At 35.0% G+C, this 21,582-nt stretch overlaps 1 protein-coding gene across 4 annotated transcripts; it reads left to right on the forward strand.

The window, feature by feature from the left end:
• Positions 1-240: 240 nt before the first annotated feature.
• On the forward strand, positions 241-8,945 carry LOC131027337 (hsp70-Hsp90 organizing protein 3). 4 transcript variants are annotated; one of them, XM_057957365.2, is made up of 10 exons: positions 251-458; positions 906-1,151; positions 3,522-4,434; positions 6,261-6,549; positions 7,210-7,295; positions 7,386-7,556; positions 7,707-7,759; positions 7,902-7,968; positions 8,158-8,217; positions 8,440-8,945. In XM_057957365.2, exons 3-10 carry the CDS (start codon positions 3,544-3,546, stop codon positions 8,551-8,553), a joined length of 1,731 nt encoding a protein of 576 aa, XP_057813348.1. In that variant the 5' UTR covers positions 251-458; positions 906-1,151; positions 3,522-3,543; the 3' UTR covers positions 8,554-8,945. The 4 variants fall into 4 exon arrangements, with proteins under 4 accessions (XP_057813345.1, XP_057813348.1, XP_057813347.1 ...); XM_057957362.2 differs by lacking the exon at positions 906-1,151 and having other exon boundaries at positions 241-458; XM_057957364.2 differs by lacking the exon at positions 906-1,151 and having other exon boundaries at positions 3,517-4,434.
• Positions 8,946-21,582: the final 12,637 nt, after the last annotated feature.

Genomic DNA, 21,582 nt, shown 5'->3' on the forward strand with positions numbered 1-21,582 from the left:
TTCTATAAATATATTAAAAAATATTAATCGACTTTCTACACCTCTTAAACATTTGCATTACACACCAAAATGCCATATATGTTCATATATGTTCTTTCTTACAAGGTTAGACAATAGATAAAATAAAGTCAAAAGTGACCAAATCTTAACTTGTTAAATAAATAAAAAAATATTTTTTAAAAGTTAAAGCAGATCAGAATTAGATAAAAGTTGAACCAAATCCTAAGAAACGAACACAAAACTACCTCAATAGATTTTCCATTAAAGAACGTTCCAGAGGGCTAAGTCTTTTTAAGTGGACTCCAAGAACTAAATCAAAATCGATTAATATCTAGAACTCTCTTCATTCTAGAACGAAATATATTTATTTTCATTCTTTCTATCGGGTTGTGTTGGAAAATTTGTTCGTTTGACAGCACGCTTGCAATTCCTTTAGCAGCGTGTCTACAAGGTACAAGGTAAGTTTTTAGGGCTTTCCTGCCGTTATTTACAGAGATTATGCAATTATATTTGTGACGTTGTTCAAATGTTGTGATCACTATGTCGTTGTATTACAGTATGAAATTTGGTTCTGATGTTTTAGGTTTGTTTATGAGACCATTTTGGGTTTTGTGACTGTTAGGGTTAGGGTTTCTAATATGCAAAAACATGGTATTTTCTTTTTTTGATTTGATAAACTAATATGTAATTTGTAGGGGCAAATTTTGCCTCGGCTAGGGTATTTATTTCGTTAAATTTACCTTGGGCTTGTCTGTTTTAATGTACAATTGTATGAAACTTCAATGATATTTTGGTACTGTGTATTCTTTGTAAGGCGTTTACTGTAACTATCATGTTACTTGCACTATGTTATTTAATTTCAATGGATTATAAATACCATGTTTCTTTTTTATTGTATTCACCAGCTTTTTGATCAAGCTAGATGAATTTCGCGGACTATATTAGTTGAAGTTGGATGCAGCAATGTGTACAATTGCAAATTCTTTATTATCACATTCCCTTCAGTAGGGCTATGCTTTACCTAGTGACTTCGATGCAATAGGTTGTCTAATTTGGAACACTATATTAGTACTTCTCTCTCGCTAGAGTTGTAGCTTATCCAGCAAGCTGGATCATTCGATTTCAACTTCAACTTTGGCGAGGGTGATGAAGTAAGTAAAAAGAGTTATGAATTGTGTCTAGTAAGTTTGATGCAAAATATTTTTCGCTTCTATGCTCTTATCGTGTTCTATTTGGCAAGGGTAGTCTGTATCTAGCGAGTTGGATGCAATATGTTATTCAGTTTTGACACTTAGGACGTTTCTTGAGATTTGATCATAGGGCTCTTATATAAGATCCTTAAAGACATTGGCCATTAAAGCTGATGCTAGAGGAAGATAAATCGACTATTAGACATTATGACCTAAGAACATAAATTTAACTATAAAAGTTTCTGGTTTTTTTTCGCAAGTTCAAGAACATGAATATTATCACGAAACTTGCCGGTTGGCTGTTGTAAGTTAAAGCTTTAATTATGATTTATAAAAGCTTGAAAGATGTGATTCTAAATTTTTTTAATAGAAATGCAAAAATGGTTAGATCAACGGTTAATAATTCCTGTAAATTTTTGGTCAGTTTATGTTTCTTAATATTTGTAAACTTGCATCATATGCCCAAATGTACAGCGAGTCATTTTGTTGTGACCTTTCAACACTTCTTCCGTTTTGTTCAAGCCTTATTGTGTGTGTGTGTGTGTGTATAGGGGATTTGAAGTTAGGCGACTCTTTTACGTTTGCATTATTTGGTGATTACTCTCTTACACAATGTATTTTGACACATTTATTAATTGTTTACTCTTCCTACCATGTTCCTAGGGTTTTGGGGCCGCTTCCTGCAGTGGGATGCCCTGGCAATAGTGGAATGGGGGAGACCATCACCAGGTTGCATCGCCATCCCTGAAAACGTTCCCCAAAGGAGGGACATCCTAAAACCTGAAAGGGCGGAGGTTAGGAAGGCCTTCCAACGTAGGAAAAGCAAAAATAAGATTTAGGTCTGTGTTTAAAGTAGTAAATAAATGAAGTTTGGCTCCTTCCATAAAGGTCCTTGTGGCCTAGAAGGCTTTGATATAGGTTTTGTCTGTAGGTTCCGTTCAATGATTCCACTAGGACGTGCTGTTTGGAAAGCTTCGCTATGCTTTTAACAACTAAAAATAAATATAGTTTTTCCTGCACTGCATAGTAAATTGCAGTTTTGTTTAGTTTCTAGTGTGTTTCTCAAATAAATCCTAGGTAATCTTGTTCCATTTTTATATATGGCTCATTGAGACTATCCTGATTCCTAGCTATGCTACTGGGGTTGCAATCAAATGAAGTAAGTAGAGTGGGCTTACTGAAGACGCTGGAAATTCTGACATTTGTATATTGACAAGGTGACTATAAGTTCCCACAAGAGAATAACTTTCTTGGCAACATGCCTAAGCAAAATGTTGCTGGAACTGGCGTATCTGCCTTTATTTGTTAGATCAATAATGTTGGAGCCCAGTTCAGATGATAGATTGCTGTAGGTTTTATCATATTGGAAAGTAGCAACTGCAGAAACACTGCCACATTTTGCTCAGATTTTGTATGGCATGGTTGATTCTCAGACATTGGATATTGCAGAAGATGATTATACATATTGCAGAAGATGATTATACAAAGTCTAATGGTGGAGTCTTAGTCTACGGTACAATTTTCACTCCAGATGCTGAAGGTAGGAGCGAAGATGCTAAGGATTTTCTGTCTTTGAAATGAAAGGTTATACAGTAGCAGAGCTTTTTATAAATTCAACTTCTTTTACTAGCATCTTCTTTACATAAATTATAAATAGCAGCTTCGTAAATCTTTTTACCTTTTTGGTAATTAAATTTTTAAAATATTAATTTTATCATATTATTTGCTGCTAACCCTCTATCCCCAAAATCTGGAAATACTACATGAGCAGCCAACTATCAGTTGTCAGGGTGCGATTTCACGTTTTTCACATGATCAGACAATCACTCCACAGTTATATTTACATGAGCATAAGCTTCTTCAATGTGGAAACCAAGGATTTTACTATTTTGCCATTAGGTGGACTAAATCTGAAATCTTGGATGGTGTTTTACTATTTAGCTAGTGTTCTTTTATGCTGATGTATATCCACATATTTGTTATTCATAGATGCGTAAATGATAGCGAGCATCAGAACTATGTACAATTTTAGTCTTTTGATAATGTGCTACTAACCATTTTTAAATGTTAGGAATGTTAGGAAAATCGATGATTAAATTTTGTGACCTTGGAGTTGCATCTCATTTCTCTGATTTTTTGATATTACATTTTCAAAATTATGAGTTAATTCTATTTCTTTGTTTATCAGTTATGGAATCCCAACATTTCCATAAGTTTTTCAGGCTTACCTTCTCTATATTTGTTGTTTGAAATCAACATTTACATTCAGGTCTAATCTTATTACGTTCCTTTAAAAGGCATTTATATTTTGGTCTTACATGTCTAGTGCAGAAAGTTGGCTTCTTAAGGGAAAATGGCTGATGAGGCAAAAGCAAAAGGGAATGCTGCATTTTCATCTGGAAACTATGAGGAAGCTATTAAACATTTTTCTGAAGCCATAGATCTGGCTCCTAGTAATCATGTTTTGTATTCTAACCGCTCTGCGGCATATGCCTCGTTACATAAATATGATGAGGCTCTTCAGGATGCAAATAAAACTGTTGAAATTAAGGCTGATTGGTCCAAGGGATACAGCAGACTGGGTGCAGCATATGTTGGTCTTGGAAAATATGATGATGCAATTTCTGCCTATAAAAAAGGCTTGGAGTTTGATCCTACTAATGAAGGATTGAAATCAGGCCTTGCTGATGCACAGGCATCAAGTCGAAGTCGTCCTTCAGCTTCACCATTTGGAAACATATTTCAAGGACCGGAGTTGTGGGCAAAATTAACAGCAGATCCTAAAACAAGATTGTTTTTGCAACAACCAGATTTTGTCAAGATGATTCAGGATCTTCAAAAGAATCCTAACAATATCAATTTGTACCTTAGTGATCAACGGATAATGCAGGCGCTGGGTGTGCTATTGAATGTAAACTTGCGTACTGCACCATCTGATGAAGATGCCTCTGAACTAAGTGGTATGGATTCTTACAAAACCACATCCAAACCACAGCCCAAACGAGAACCTGAGCGTCAGCCGGTACCAGAGCCAGAGCCTGAACCCATGGATATTCCTGAAGAAGAGAAAGAGAAACAAGTACGGAAGGAAAATGCTCAGAAGGAAAAAGAAGCCGGAAATGCCGCATACAAGAAGAAAGATTTTGAGACTGCCATTCATCATTATACAAAAGCAGTGGAGCTTGATGATGAGGATATTTCCTTCCTCACTAACAGAGCAGCGGTTTACTTAGAAATGCAGAAGGTAGGTACAGCGATGTGCACTTTAAACTATTTTAAATTTTCTTCTAGATAGGCTTAGAAATGGATAGTAATTGTGATGGCATGTGGATTAATTCTTCTAGATAGGCTGATTCTTACTGAGTGTACCGATTTGCAGTCTGTAGTTCAAAGCTATGCAATGGAACAAAGAAAACCATTTTCTTTTACTTGGCCATGATATTGTTTTTCTAAATGTACCAATACAGAACGTAGAAGTCAAAGACCGATTAAATGAATTAAACATATTTATGAATACTTGCACTGAATGGTCAATAGAAATGAATATTTTTATTCCAATTTTTGGATGTGATATTATACTATCGGCACATAATGCCTCTTTTATGCTGGGCATTATTAGAATCCTTAATGCTTGCCATGCCAAGTCTTTACTCCATTTGTAGTCTTTTCTTCAAGCTTCTTTTTTTTACTGAACTACAATAACTTTTGTCAATGTTCTATACATGTTTCTGTGATAATACTTAATAAGAAGTGTTACACGGGGATGCGTCCCCTCAAAAAAAATGTCTTCCCTAGTAGGAGGATGTTTCTGAGACTCGGGGACTTGGGGGAAACGTCCCATTAGAGCACCACCAGCTCTGCCACATTCGCTAGGGATGCTGTCGGGGTCCCTTGGTATATGGCACTATGATTACATGCTAATTGCAACCTCTAACTTCTTGAAAACTATATGGCCTTTCGTGGGGCACTCATAGAGATGTTATATTGTAAATTTTGCTTTGAAGACTTCAATTCACCTTTATTTTGTATATTAATGCCCCCCCAAACCATTGCTCTACCACTGTCCCCCCATTGTCCCCTCGCCTTCCCCAAACTTAGGTCCTTTGTCCCTCAGTCCCCACGACCCCTTGTCAGGAAACTCTCTGGAACTATGTTAATAAGTTATGATGTAATCCCAGCTTTGTGCTTGCCTAAGGTTCTTCAATAGATTATGAAAATAAAATTATAAATGTAAAGGTATATGTATGTATGTTCCAGACTAGTTAGCCTTTTCTTTTGCGTAAGGACTTCTTGTGGGAACAGGAGGGGCTCTTCACACTTACCTTTTGAATTTTGTTTGAACTTTTATCCTCTGTTTTTCACCTTCAACCCCATGAACAAATATGGGGAGACCAGGTTGAGTTCTAGGCAATGCAGAAGTGTGAATTTTTTATTAAAGCTATTATATTCTGTTAGTCAAATCTATAATGAGTATGGATGAAGGAAGTTTCTCCTTGGGCTTTCTTGGTAAATGGCTGATGAGTAGACCTGAAAAGTTTGTTTAAATAGAGGGGAACAAATCAAGTATGACCATCAGATTAGTGAAAAATGATATGGTTGTTCATTGTAATTGAGATGTGATGAGGATTTTCCTCCTTGGGTTTTCTTGGTAAATGGCTGATGAGTAGACCTGAAAGGTTTGTCTAATTAGAAGGGAACAGCTGCATTGGCAAATCAAGTATGATAATTAGATTAATGAAAAATGATATGGTTCATTGTAATTGAGGTGATGAGCAATTTATGGTCACTATAAACTTAAAAGGGAAAAGGAGTAAAGTTGGAAGTCAAGTAGTGATGGTGTGCAGCACTCCTAGAACCAATCCCCTTGCAGATGATGATGCGTTTAATGCATGTGTAGAGGATAGGTGCTTCTGAAGAGTGGGTCAGTAAAGATTTCAGTAGATGAGCTTAGAGGAATTAATCATTTGTAATGCGCTCTGTATTGTATGGTAACTCTGGCAAATATAAATTATATTTTTCTTTTTCATGCTGAATTTTATGTCCTTAACAATTTGTCTGTTGCTCTTGCAGTATGAGGAATGTATCAAAGACTGTGACAAGGCTGTTGAACGAGGTAGAGAACTACGATCAGATTATAAAATGGTTGCACGTGCATTGACTAGAAAAGGATCTGCCTATGTTAAGATGGCTAAATGCTCTAAAGACTATGAACCAGCAATTGAGTGCTTCCAGAAAGCACTTACAGAACATCGCAATCCAGATACATTGAAAAAGCTTAATGATGCTGAGAAGGCTAAGAAGGATTTGGAGCAGCAGGAATATTTTGATCCTAAGCTGGCAGATGAAGAGAGGGAAAAAGGTAGGTTTCTCTTCCTTGAACTCCCTATTGTATGCTGGTGTACACTGGAGTCACCTTCGATCTACTTTTGGTCATTTGTGTACATTACTTTCTTTCTTTAAGTAGTTTGAATTTATATTATTTTATGGAAAAATGCTGTTAGGGGTAAGTGGGTTCAAAATTTGCCTATATTTAATGGAAAAAATAAATAAAAACTCGCTATCTTACGATTCTCAGCATAAAGTGCAAGATGGTACAACACATTTCCTGTGTTAATCATGGAAATGGGAGAAACTGGAAATTAATTACGTAATGTGACAGGGTTTTGCTCTATAGCCTGTGTTAATTCATGATGAGCTTCTGTTATAACTGCAGAATGACTGCAACATGATAGCAATACACCTAGAGATTGGTTGCTTATCAGCAATAAGAGACCGAAAACATTGTTGTTTAGGATGCGACTGATTTGTTACTTATATTTTATGCAAATATGTCTTTTCTGGAGATTTTAACTGCCATAAGGCGTTCCTAGAATCTACTTGGTGTGCTAAATTGTGATAAGCCTCTTATTAATAACTATGTATATCATATAGAGTTCTGTCAACAATTGCTGTTAAAAATTGAGTTGAGGAATTTTCTAGATTTTATATTGCACAGAGTAAAAAAAACCGATTATTGCAGGCAATGAATATTTCAAGAAGCAGCAATATCCTGAAGCTATAAAGCACTATACTGAAGCTCTACGAAGAAATCCTAATGACCCAAGGGTAAGCTATTACAATTTTTCTGTTTTCAAAACAGACTCATACATAAGCAACTTTCCTAATTGACTTGTGGCCTGAATTTTTACAATGAAGGTTTACAGTAACAGAGCAGCTTGTTACACAAAGCTTGGAGCTTTGCCAGAAGGATTAAAAGATGCAAATAAATGTATCGAATTGGATCCAGCTTTTACAAAAGGTTATTCAAGGAAAGGTGCTATCCAGGAGTTTATGAAAGAATATGACAAAGCCTTGGAAACTTATCAGGTGTGTTCTATGCTGCTCAATTCTTTATGTGCTAACTATGAGTTTTTGGGTTTTTTTTTTTATCATTTCTCTTGTGTTTCTTAGAGGTTGTGATTACTATTTGTTCAATTGGGTGTCGATCACAACTCTTTCATTTCTTTTGGGTAACAGGAAGGTCTCAAAAAGGACGAAAATAACCAGGAATTACTGGATGGTGTCCGAAGGTATGATGAATAATTTAAGATAGAGACCTCAGAGGATCATTGTTAAGTATTTATGCATTGTGGAGTCTGTAGTTTGGTAAATACAGTGTACAAAGTCTTGTATTAGACGGTGGTGTTCATTTCTTGTATATGTTTTGTGCAGATGTGTTCAGCAAATCAACAAGACAAACAGGGGTGACCTAAGTCCCGAGGAATTGAAGGAGAGACAGGTTATATAATGTTTCTTCTTTTAGAATTGTAAAGCATTTTTATTGTATATTACACTTGAACACTTTGGTGCAACACAGTGGAGAAAATGTATCTTTTCTTATGTTGCGTTGTAAGGTATATTGCAATGGCTGGATTGATGTGCAATGTAGTTAATAGTTGTTTAATAGCATGTCTAATGCCATTTGCAGGCAAAAGGAATGCAAGATCCGGAAATTCAAAATATCCTTACAGATCCCATCATGAGACAGGTAATGCAAAATTATTGGTTAGTGCTAAAATGATGAGTTGACTGGGATGGATTGAAAGTATATATCTCAAAATATTTTCTTGAAGTACATATCTGGTTTGTTAGTTCTGTTATGTATATAAGCTAAATGGTGTTTTGATATTTAATGTGCATTTAAGAGATTGACTCTTGAATTTTTGAGATCTAAGGTTATTGTTATTGATAAATATATGTGTTTTTACAGATACTTGTAGATTTCCAAGAGAATCCAGCGGCAGCACAGAATCATTTGAAGAATCCTGACGTAATGCATAAGATTCAGAAGCTTGTCAGTGCAGGCATTGTGCAAGTAAAGTGATGATCAGTCATTTGATTGTGCAGGAGTTTACCATATGCAGAACTCACTGAGGGCACTTGATTATTTTAGTCTGATTTTATGAGTGTTTCAGCCCAATTCCTACGGAACTGAACTGAACTGAGTTCACCTTTTTATCTCGTTCTTGGAAACTTTTGAGACTCATTGTTGTGAATTCTGTGGTAGCAAACTTTACCCTCAAAGATTTAGGAATGCAGGTGGTTGATTTCATTCGGTTTTGTTGATAAATTGATAATGCCTTGCATTATTGTAAACCTTTTTTGCACTAGAAGACTAATTATGTAACAGTAGACAATCCTGGTGCAATTGGGCAGGATTGTTTATAATTTTAAAATATTCAAAATTTCATAATATGATTCTAGTTTTGTTCATCACTTCACTGTTGCTTATAATTTTACAAATGGTTAAATACTTCCTATAAATTAGCAGATCAGAGGAGTAAGACTGTTGCTGCAGTTCCAGTTTTTAACTTCTAATCTAGGGACACACTGTTTGACATCTCATTTACTAACGCTACTACACCCAAAATGTGTATGTGCTAGCTTGTAAGAAACGAGGCAAACTGTGACTTGTTGAGAAGTCAGTAATGTTCTCTCTGCGTAACTAAAAAACAGTGTAGATGGAACAATTGATGACATTGCTGTAAAAGTTGAAAAATAAATAAATTAAACGATTGATTTGTAGATGTCATAATATGATTAAGCACAGTTTTCTACTGGTTTTCCTTTTTATACGACCATTATGCCCAAATAAAACAGTATAGAAGTGCGTAAAAGAATCCGTCTATTAGAGAACCTCTCTAAGAAGATGTAATTTACATAAATCACTTTAAAATACGATTTGATTTGTTTGCTCACAGGGCTTGAGTTTAATTTTCAGGGAATTGAGATATGTATTTGAAGTTACTTTTGGGCATATTATTTTATTATAAGAAGTTGATTTTGCCTACAAGGTCTTTGGCGTATTTTTTAGAGTTTTGAAATATGAAATGAAATTCAAGTTTTAGAAAAGCTCAGGAAAATTAATGTTGAAGTTGATTTTGCCTGCAAGGGCTTTGGCGTAATTTTTAGAGATTTGAAATATCAAATGAAATTCAAGTTTTTAGAAAAGCTCACGAAAATTAATGTTGAAGGCCAATCATAATTGATTTTTTTTAAATGAGTGAATTGAATATTGTATTTAAAAAAATCTAAATTGGAAGTTCAAAATTGCTTGTTTTTATCATACTCGTAAGATATTGATTAACAGTAATACATTTTAAAGAATTTGAAAGTTTCAAACTGATTTGTCTTTTAATTTTATATATTTGTAAGAAAATGGAGGTTCAAAATTGATGCTCTTTGTCTTTGAAGGTTTTGAATACCTTTAAGGTTTTTTTGTTTTTTTTTGATCCGTAAAAGGTCAGTTAAGGAAAGTGATTACAAACCCCATTCGGTGTGGATAATTTTATCAGTTAAGTGATTACAAACTCCATTCGGTGTGGGCATTGGTAGGAAAGAATGGATCCTACAAGGTATTTTTATTATCATTGATTTTGATTCTTTTTTTATTTTTGTTAATGGGCGAGTCTCGATATAATTTATTGACAATAACATTTTAGAATAACAACACTTTAGGTCCGTTTAAGGGGCTTAGTTGGGTTCAAACTAGCAATGATTGTTCTTCTAATGAGGTGTGGGAGAGACCTTTGGAGGGATGGTGGAAAGTTAATTTTGACGGTGCTTCTATCTAGGGTAGGGAAAGTTAATTTTGACGGTGCTTCTATCTAGGGTAGGGATCATTGTAAGGGTGATTTAGTAGCTTTAGGTGCTCAAAAGCTTGATGAAGGCACTAATAATATAGAAGAAGCGTCAACAGTATTGTTAGCAGTCAGGTAAAGTAACAAGTTGGGAGCTAACAAATTACATCTTGAGGGAGATTCATTGATTGTTAATCGGGCAATAATGAAGGAGGACACAATATTATTGAAGAACTTAAATCTTTTGATGAATACCATATAAGTCATAAGGTGAGCAGAGAATGCAGAGGCCGATATCCTTTTCAAATGGGCATTGTCTTTTGATTCAATTGGTGAATTAAGAGTGGAAGACTTTCGACAAGTGTATTTGAAGAGGTGGGAATTTGCCATTAATGACATTGGATTTGAGTTAAGTACTGAGGACAGAGGGGAGATGGCAAAGGGCGACAATCATTTAAAGCTTGAAGATGAATTAATTATGGCAACCGAGCTGAGTGCATTAGCCTTAAAAGCGTCTAATACTGCCTCTGAGGCTTCATTGTGAAGGAAGCTGAGTTTAGCAGAGGGTTTGGTGTAGAGGTGATACGGTCCAAAGAAGGGCGGGTGGTGAAGCGGTGAAGGGTATTAAAATGGAAGCAAATTTCACATTGCGGAGTAAGAAGTACTTGTATCCATTTTAAGGGGATGTAACCATAAAAAAGTTGAGGGGAATGTTCAAGTTCTCAAATGAATTACTAGCACAAAGTGTGGCTATCGTTGTGGGTGGAGCTATCCACTCGATAAAACACAGGTATAAAATGAGGATGTATATTTATTCACTTATAGTGGCATGGGGTTTGGAGTTGGGGGAGTCCATAGCGACGATGAGGTGGGTAATGGAGATGATAGTCCATGAGGTTTTTTCTGGTAGGAATGGATATGTTCCTGGATTGGGCAGAATCGGGTGTTGGGTTTGAGGTGCGGGAGGGTGTAGAGGCAGATGCGGTGGAAGACATGCAAACTTGTTTCCTTTCCTAAGATGGACGAGAGGAATGTGCAAAGTACATCGCAACGAGGAGTGGTTGGGATGCGCTTAAATTTGTGGTGGAGATTAAAGAGCTCGATGTAGTCATTGCAATTGGCAAGGCAGAAGTGGAGGGGACCGCTAGGAGGGTGTTGAGTCCAAGGAAGCCAAAGGTAGCAGAGGAAAAAAATACAAGGGCGGAATTGGATAGGTGATGAAGGCAAAAACAGTGAGTTGATGCACTCGCAATTAATGGGGTAGTTTTTGTCTATAGTAGTTATCTACTCCATTGTAACTTTGTTAGTTAGTTTGATTAGAGGTGCTTTTGGGTAGGTAGTTGTTTTGATGAAAATGTAGATGGCGATTGTGGTTGGAAGTTTTTGCATTGACGTGTAGTAGTGATGGGGGTGCCTTTGTCGAAAAATCTAACTTTTTTGGCAGATGTTATTATGTTATTATGGTTTGTAAGACTTTCTTTTCTGGATTTCATTAAAATAAATTATATTATCGAGCGAAAAAAAAGAATAACAACACTATAATTTAACCATCGCACCATGCCAACATCATTGATCCAAGAACGATTTTGAAATTGTAAATGCACATTAACCTTTGATGGCAAGAATAACAAGACTATTACTTAACCATCACACCATGCCAATAATCCCATGCCAACATTATTGATCCAAGAAAGATTGCCAATATTATTGATCCAAAAAAGATTTTGAAATTGTAAATGTACATCATTAAGTTAATTTTAAAATTTAGATTCCTCTAGAAGTAGTCATATTTTTAACATTTATATTAAATTTAAAAAATATTCAAAAATATATCAACTAAATATTAAAAATATTATTTTGTATTCTTCATTATCCATTGAAAAAATAAAGTAAACTAAGACCAGCCACTTGAGTTTCGCTTTGAAGTAGCCTATTATTGCTAGCAAGATTGTGAGGTTTAAAGCTCTCAAAAAGAATATCAAATAAAAATATTTGTAACACGAACATAAAGGACAAATATTTTTAACTACTTTGTTTTTTAAAATTCAAAATAAAAACAAGAGGTCTTAAGCTTAAATTAAAAATAACAACAAATCAAAGGTCTTTAGTTTATGGAGTTTGCCTTTGGTTCAACTTTTTGTTTCACACGTATACAATTTTTTTTTTTTCGTTTTGATATGTTTGTTTCAACAATATTTTAGCTGTCTTTCCTCTTTTTTTTTTGTTTTCTACCTATTGTAATCCTTTTGTAGTGTAACTCAGTTTTCTTTTCTACCTATATTGTAATCCTCTTGTAGTGTACCACCACTGAGGTGGTGGAGCATTCCATGAAATCTTTGCTGATTGAAAACTGTCGTGTGTGTGAAGTAGGGTACCTGCAACTGCAACACAAACACTCAATAGATCATTACAAGCATCGTTAGCAAATTAAAAGCAAATGAAAGATAAACCATGACAAAGTGACCTATCGCCTCCTAAGAGATGTGAGTATGGATTTGCTCTCAAATATGGATAAACAATCTCAGTGACTTGACTACACCTAGACAGGGGATTTAAAATGATGATGATATACAAGCTAGATGAGATTGATTATGCTAGATTGATCCAAGAGGCTAATTAAGCTAATGATATGGATGATTAAGCTATGATGATGATGCAATTAAGCTAGAAAAGAGATTGATTAAACTACACGATTCAACAATTATGCTAGACAAATGATCAAATTAAACTAGATAAAAGATGTAATTGCCTATAATAACAGTGCTCAAATGGTATGCTAGAATGGATATGCCTATAGTAACAATGCCTAAATTGATATGAGATGGGATCCTTTGTGCTCCAAAATGGGGGATATTTATAGGATTTCCAAAGCCAAGGGTAAGGTGGCAGGAATCAATGATCAAGATTGAGTCTGAAGATATCAAGGGTGAAATTGGAGGAGGTTGGAGAAGAGGTTGGATGGAGGGACACTTGTCCTCTCTGTGGTGACAAGTGTCAAGGAGCCTTTCTCATGAGAAGGCAAGTGTCCAAGAGAGGAGACATGTGGCTAAAGTGCCATGTGTCTCAAGGGGAGAATATCCACACCATAGGAGGTTAGGATCTGCAAGATAGGACATGGTTAGTTTAACCCCGGGTTAGGTGGAATGGGTTAGGTTAGAGGGATGGTTAGGTTAGGTGGTTAGAAGTCAGGAGGCATGTGGGTAATTTGAATTTAAAAATTCAAATAATAGGAAAAGGCTAATTAACTTTCAACAACTCATAAATTGATTTGTTTTAATTAATTAGGGGATTAGAAGAAATGAATTAAATGGGGGGATGATTATGAACCTATTAAATAAATCCTTAGATTTATTAATAAGTAGATGAAGGCATTTAATCAAATTGCTAATGAATTCAATTAAATTAGGAAGGGGGATTAATTAAATAATTGCTTATTTAATTAATTATCTTCAGACCGTTTTTAGGTGTATACAAAAACAACTTGACCATCAAGTTACCAAGCTAGGTGACTCTATGCTTCACTAAGTTATTCTTCTATTATATCGGAGTTTTTATTTTTTCCTCTTTTTCTCTCCTTTTCTTGTTGGTGATCACTATATTCTTCTAGACCTTATTGTTCAACACTTTTGTCACTTTAAAAAGTTTAAAATGGTTTATAAGGGAGCTTTGTGTTTGGGACCAAAGAAATAAAGTTCGTTTCTATCTCCTCCTTAAAAGGACTTTTAAAAGAGTTAGAGCGCCAAGGGACAAGTTAACGAGACAATTAAAGGTTGGGTCAATATCTTCATCACTTTATTCTTTTTCTTGTAGGTTGACTATAACAAGTCTCACGCATCCTCTTTTTATACTTTTTCTAATTATTCTTGTTTTCCTCTTCACCACCCTCCTCTTTATTCCTTCTCTTTTTTTTGTCTTCTTTTCTTTAGTCCGTTTTGGAATTTTTTTATCACCCTTCTTGTTATTGGCCTTTTCTTTTGAAAGGGAGTGCATTTCCAAGGACTTTTTTGGTTCAAGTCTTCTTCTTTATGCATTATTCTAAGTTCCCTTAATGGGCCTATGCCCTTCTTGTTTTCCACAATTTGAGACCCTATCTTTCGAGCATTACTAGAGGAATTTATTTTGACATTTTTGTTAGGGGTCTTCAAAAGGGAATTAATCTCTATACCAATTTTTTCTTTATGGAATTTTTTCATAGTGGTGTGAGGGCTCTAAATATGTTGTCCTTCTCTTAGAGTCAATTATCAATAATTGGTTGTGAGGAGATTTATGCAAGTTGTATTGATACAAAGACATGATGAGCCCTTCACATAGGGGGTGTATGTCCTTGTTTATGAAATCATCCATAGAGGTTAAAATATGAAACAAGATATTAATCTATCTTCTTGTTTCTCAAATGAGAAGTGTCAATGAACTCTTTATCTTGAGATTTATGAGATCTTTTCACCTTCATGTATGATGGTTAAGTTTCATAGCCTTTGGAATCATTTCCTTCAAAACCATGAATTCAACTAATATTTTCATTTCTTGCAAGTTCCAAGATTCTACAAACGTTTTAGAAAGGACCTCATCATGTCCCTACATCGCTTTGAAATAGTTGGCAGCTCCACTATTCAAATATCATTCAAATTTTGTTCGTCTTTAGTAGTGCAGATGTGAGGTTCCACTATAAGCTTTTATCCTCCCATGTTTTTTTCTCTCATAAAAATGACAATATGCATTAAAAAAGAAAAGGAAAATTTTAACAATCTTTCGAGTTCTGCAAGACTTTGTAGGATTGTAATAATGACTAGTGGAGTTGGTCAAAGGTAACAATAGATGATTATAAGATTGCAACCTAAGTATGTCCATCTCATCAATCTATTCCTCCATGTGGACAATTATGGTGAAGGCTTTTGCAACAATATATTTTATTATTTTTGTGATACTTTTGGTATTTTCTTTCTAGTTAAGATTTTGCAACATCTCGAGGTCCTTAGATGTCCTCTTCCCTTTTCTTCCTTCTTATTCTAATCATTTTAAAAATATCATCATTTTTTTACTTCATTTTGAATAGTAACTGGTAGCTATCTAAGTGTTGCAAGAGCTCAACCCAGATACCAATATTCCTTCATTTCTAGTGGCAATCGTTTATTTGTTTCCTTGGACATGTGAATTATTGTGAATTCTTAAAAAAATTAATATCTTTTCTCATTTATGTTATATGATATACCACTCTTCAAGAAAGAACCATGTATCTTTTTATTAGGTTAATGATAATTCATAGCCTTTTTTGTAAAGATTTTTGACATTACTACGAAGCTCCCTCATAACTCCATGCCAAGTAGAAATCGCTTCAACTTCATTACTAAATTTACTTCTTAACTAGGAAACAAAGCATTAAATAGATCTCCTTAATCATTTCTCAAGATACCCCCAACCATCGCTAGCCTAGGGTTGCCCTTAAAAACTTTGTTGAAATTTAGTTTGATTAAACCCTTTTTGGGCCTCCTATATAGTTTGCAATCTCTTACATTTGGAACTATCGACTCTAAGAAAAGCATTCGAGGAAAGTCACCAATTCTTGATTACACTTTCCTTCAATAAGTTGTGGGATCTTTTTTATTCTTCTTGTAGCACACTTTAGATTTTATGTGATAGACTTTTTAATAACAAAGCTAAAGGTTAAGCTATTTTGGCTTCAATTCTTTCTTCTCGAACACCTTGTTTATTCTTTCTTTCCATAGGTTCCATACCATATGAGGTATTATTAGTTTCCATAACTCCTTAACAAAAGTGCTATTGTAATGAGGAGACCAATTGAAGAATATTTATTTTAAGTCCTCTGGGGAATCCAGATAGTTACTAAGATCCATGAGATCTCCCAAGACAACAAAAGAGAAGGAGAAATGGAAAAATAAGTGATTTATGTTTATATCCCAATTATTTTATAAGACACATTTGTTGGGGAATTGAAACTACCTTTTCATCAAGTTGGCCAAAGTTTTTTTTTTTTTTGTCTAGAGAGACCCACCAAAAGAAATTAAGTTTTGGAACAAGTTTAGGGTTCAAAGGTTCAAGGCTTCAAGCTAGTTGAAAGCTAATTTTCTTTCTTTAAGTACAAAGTACCCTAAAGAAACCTTGTAGTTCTTAGAAGGATGGAGCTTCCATATTCTCCAATCCTAATTGACATTATCAAGTGGAACACAAATTAGAAATTCCCTCTATTTTTTTTAGTCGTATTGCATAACCTCTATGTCATAACAATTTGGAAGTTAAGATTTCTGCAAACCCTAGTACTTTGTTTTTAAGTAGAATAGTTTTTTTATCCCATGTACATATTTATTGGAGAGGTAGAACTACATACTAGAGAATAACCCATTGGCTGATAGTAGCTCATTCACTAACCAAAAATCCTCCCAAACATTTATTATATTTGTTCTCTCACATTTCCATTTTATGTCTTTAAGGAGGAGTCCCTTGTTTTTTAGTAAGATGTTCCATAGGAAGGAGCACTTAGGGATGATAAGAGTTGACATGAAATTTCTACCTTGCAAGTATTTGGCCTTTAGGATGTTGCACCAATCTTTTTCTTATTTTATCATCTTCCATCCAAGCTTGGTCATAAGGGATATTTTGACTAGACCAACATTTTTAGCTCTAAGCTTCCATTTCTTTTATCTTGGCAGACTAGGTCCTAATTGACCACGACCAATATGTTTTTTTTTCTATTCTCGTCCACAAGACTCTTTTTTATTTTATATTTGTTCAATCCTAATAGCATGGTAGTTTGAGATGTTAAAGAGGGAGAGATAGTAAGTGAAGATTATTTGGAGATAAATTTTAAGTAAAAGGAATTTGCTGGCTTGACTTAACAATTTTTTCTTCCGCACAACTAGTTTTCATTGATTTTTTTCAATAATACCATTCTAGATTAAGGTTTAATTTTATAATTGATAGGGAGGGGGACCTAAGTAAGTGGTGGGTAGGATATCAAGTGAACATCACATAATTGAGATTATTTTTTCTTGTATCTTCTTGTTTGTGTTGAAGAATATTTTTTCTTTATTCATAGTTGATGCGTTGTTTAAATATCTAAGCATAGTAATTTAGGAATTTTTTTTGAATGAATAAGCTTCAAGGATAGAAGAGAAACCAAATAAGATGATATCATCAATGAATTGTTGATGAAATGAGGGTTGCGAACTAGAAGCCAATTGGACCCCTTGGAGAATCTTGTTTGTAACATGATACTCCCACCTAAAACCTCTACCATCAAGTTAAAATATATGGGGATAAGCTATCCCCAGTTGAAGGCCCCTGCAATCCCTAGGAATCCTCTTGGTACACCATTGATTAGAGTAAATAATTTAGGGTCAAAACACACTCCTAGATCACATTCAATAGTTTTCCTTGGAACCCAAATTTCTTGAGAGAGCAAAGAAAAAGCCCCAATTGACTCTATCATAAGACTTTGATATGCCCAATTTCAGAACTGTAGACACCTAAAATTGTCCAGTCTAATTTTATTTATTTAATTATTTTAAGCCTAATTCTTTTATTAATTAAATAAAACTTTATTTATTTAATTAATTCATTTATCCTCTTCTAGCCTTATTTCTCATTTACATAAATACTTTTATTTATTTAAATTACCCTTTTCCTAGATTAAATAAATACTTTTATTTATTTAATTGATCCCACTTCCTCTATTAATTAAATAAATATTTATTAATTTAATTAATTCATTAACCTTTTCTACCCATGACACATGTCATTCATCTCTTAATTCCTACACTACCTACCCTCTCATTATTTTCTTATTTCCTCTACCTACCCTCTAATCCTAGCCGACCATTTATCTTTTACACCTCTTAATCTTATCCCTCCATTTCTTATAGTGTCTTCTATATAAGGAGATGCTTCCTTCATTATCAACCCTAATCAGCTAATCAAGCCTTCTAGCATTCAAACTTTCATATGCGATCAAGTCTACTTGCAACCACATTTCCGTTCTTTGTTGAGCTCTTGTGCACACATAAAATTTGAGAGCAAATATATCAAACAAGATCAATGGAGATAGGAAGAATGGAGATCCAAACCCTATTGGACATGTGACAGTATAATCTTTGTGATTTTATTTGATTTGCATTGCCTTAGGTAATCTTCATATGTTATGGTGGATCTTTGTTGTTGTTAGGCTAGGGTTTTGTGGTTGAATCTATTTTAGTCTTTCAATATTGTTGTTTCCATTTTTACCATAAACAAGAACCTGTAAAGCGGAAAAATCGAACCCTAGTTGTTCTCCCCTCCCCAACTCCAAGGAGAGAGAAGGGAGAGTCACTAGGGTTGATGGTTTTCACTTAGGGGAGACTTTACATTCAAAAGAGGGGTTGAAACCCACAAGATCCAATCCCACGTAATGCAAGATTGGATTCTATATGAGTTTCAAGGGTTAAGACATCAAGGATACCCTCTTTTGTAAAGAATGTAGATAGAATGATTGAATTAGGAATGCATGTAGAAGCAAGAAAGATTCACTTATAAACAGAGATAGGGATACGGGATGAAGCTGCGGACTTGGAATTAGCAGTAAAATGTCGAGACGGTGCTGTTCTGCAAATTTGAGCGAAAGTTGACGGGACAATGGCGCCCGGCGTGCACACGGTCCTCCGAAAAATCCGCGAAACGAAGGGGGATCTGTTCGTCTCTGCACAAGGATTCCAGATCTTCAATTATAGCCGCGTACCTGCAACCTACACACAGAAAAGAGAGGACGATTGGGGGGTTAGGGATGAGGGGTTTGCCTTTAGGTCAAACCCCGGTTTTGGAATTAACCAAGAAATGAGAATGCTGTAAATGTAAATGTTTGTAATGTAAACAAGTACTGATACCTTGTTGTAAGAATGTTTGTATTCTTACATGCGAAGGTGTAATGTATGTAGTATATTGTATGTTGTATGTGATCTCCTCTTCAATGGTTGAATCCTTGTCTTGAATGCAACACTTAGCCTTGAATGGAGACTTAGAATGCTCAATTGCTTGAAGGAATGCTTGAATGCTTGAATGTTTGAATGTTTGAATATCGCTTCCGCCTTTTGCACACATATGTCTTCCTCCTCCCTTTCTAGGAGAGGAAAAGTGGTTTATATACTTGTCAATTAGGGCTGATAGACTGATTTTTCCGACCTTAGGCCGACTAGGAAACATTATTTTCCAATTTGCAAACTTAAAGAATCGATTCCCAAAAGAGACCGGGCCCAAAATAGGGCCAGGGACCAGGGCGCTGGGCGCCCTAGTCCTGAAGGACCAGGGCACTGGGCGCCATGGTCCCACCTCCTGGGACAGCAGGGTGCAAGGAGGGATCAGGCCAGGGTGCAGAAAAATGCAGTTTTTTGTGTCGTAAATAGGTTTCGGGGTCTCCATTCAGGTTCAACGTTGCACCGCCATCGTGAAGACCCAAATGCAGTTGAAATTGCAAGTGTCGCAATTTTAGGACGCTACAGAACCATTCCCTTATTTTTAATATTTTATAGAGTGGATAAATTCTTTGGAGCTGATGAAGGTATCTAGAATTTGTCCCTCCTTAACAAAGTATTTTTGGTTAGGAGAGATCATATTTTCCATGTAAGGTTGAATTTTGTTAACCAAAACTTTAGAGGAAATTTTGTAAGAAGTATTACCAAGACTTATTGGTTAGTAGTCTTCTATGCCTTTAGGGTATTTATTTTTAGGAATCAGGGCAATAAAGGTATTGTTCATTTGTTTCAATAGGGAATCTAATTTGATGAAGTCCTTGGTAGCTAGATAAAGATCATGTCCAACAATTTCCAGGAAATCTTAGAAGGAGGGAGGGAGCCGAATTAAATATTTTCAAATAAAAGGATATAGTAGAAGATGTGTCAAGGTATTTTACTTGTCTATTAAATCCACCCCATTCCTATCTCTCACCAAAGATCATTTTTTCCTTTTTGGAATTTGTGGGTTTTTCAATTTATAATTACAAACAAGTAAACATCAATCACATCTTCCTCTAAAAACAAAATAATGTTATTAAAAAACTAACATTCATGGAAACTATCATAATTTGGTAGAACTAAACCTTTTAAAGGACTTTAAAAATACTTCAAGACATGTATAGATTCAACAAATATCATTAACAAGAAGCAAGTGGACACCTTATCTAATGGATTTATATAAGAGTAAAGGAGAGTAAAAACCTTACTAACACTCACTTGAGTGGATACATCATGAAACTATAATTTATAGAATACAATTTCAAATCAAGGGCACTCACTACATTGATATTAAAATTTCATTCAATTATATCATACATTTTTAAAAATCAATTAAAACCTTGCAAACATCTTGACATATGACATTCCTTTCCAATTAATAATAAAAAGAATAATATAAAATGCATATTGTGTGGAAGAAATATTAATGGGAAGGTCTATTAGTATTTCATCATTGTGGAAAAAGTCTATATGATAACATTTAGCAAGGTTATTGGCTTCCAAATTATGATTTGAGTTTTGTTACCATTTCTAGGGCATAACTTAATTACACTATTAATTTCATGATCTAGAATGCCATCACAATTATTTTTGATACAACTATAAAAGCCATAGAATGAGTCATTACTTGTTTATAGAATTCAATAGACAGACCATCGCCACCAAAAAAAATATCATTATCAAGAGAATCAATAAAACTATTAACTACTTCTAGGGAGTGGCTCCTGTATTTTCAAGGCCATACATCTATTCATCTTATAAGAAACATTTTTTTAATGATCTTATTTTGACATATTACAAGACATTCCTTTTAAAAAGTGAACAAATCCTTATCCCATCATTTACATAGGTAAGAAAAGGGAAATATTTTGATTCCTTCACTTTACATGCCACATGTTGAAGCTCATCAATAAAATAAGCCTCTTGAATATATCCATTGTAGTGTCATAAAATTGCAACCCTAGCAATTTTAACCACATTTGAGGTCCTCACCTTGGCGACGACATCCTCCTTTCTAACCAAGACCCCTTTCTGCACTTTTACTCTTGGGTTCTTCCTTGCTCAGGACCAGTTCCTGCCTCTAGACCCTGCCCGGGCCCCAAAATAGGGCAGGATAGGGGTGTGGCGCCCCTGTCCCCACCTCCTTAGGGTGGCCCTAAGATGGGTCTGCCCGGCCCCCTATGCATAGCATAATCTGACTTTGGGGTTTGCAATTCTTCTTTGTCGGCCTTCAATGATTGAGAATGAGCCCTTGAGGCATGTATAAAAGGAGATTCAATT

This window comes from Cryptomeria japonica, chromosome 3 (genome assembly GCF_030272615.1).
Source record: "Cryptomeria japonica chromosome 3, Sugi_1.0, whole genome shotgun sequence".
Lineage (NCBI taxonomy): Eukaryota > Viridiplantae > Streptophyta > Pinopsida > Cupressales > Cupressaceae > Cryptomeria > Cryptomeria japonica.

What these genes read in the sequence shown, in the direction of transcription:
- LOC131027337 (XM_057957362.2), top strand. Translation starts at nt 3,544, where the DNA reads ATGGCTGATGAGGCAAAAGCAAAAGGGAATGCTGCATTTTCATCTGGA. An exon ending in AGATGAAGAGAGGGAAAAAG is followed by an intron (nt 6,550 to 7,209) that starts GTAGGTTTCTCT and finishes CGATTATTGCAG; the next exon opens with GCAATGAATATTTCAAGAAG. An exon ending in CAGATCCCATCATGAGACAG is followed by an intron (nt 8,218 to 8,439) that starts GTAATGCAAAAT and finishes GTGTTTTTACAG; the next exon opens with ATACTTGTAGATTTCCAAGA.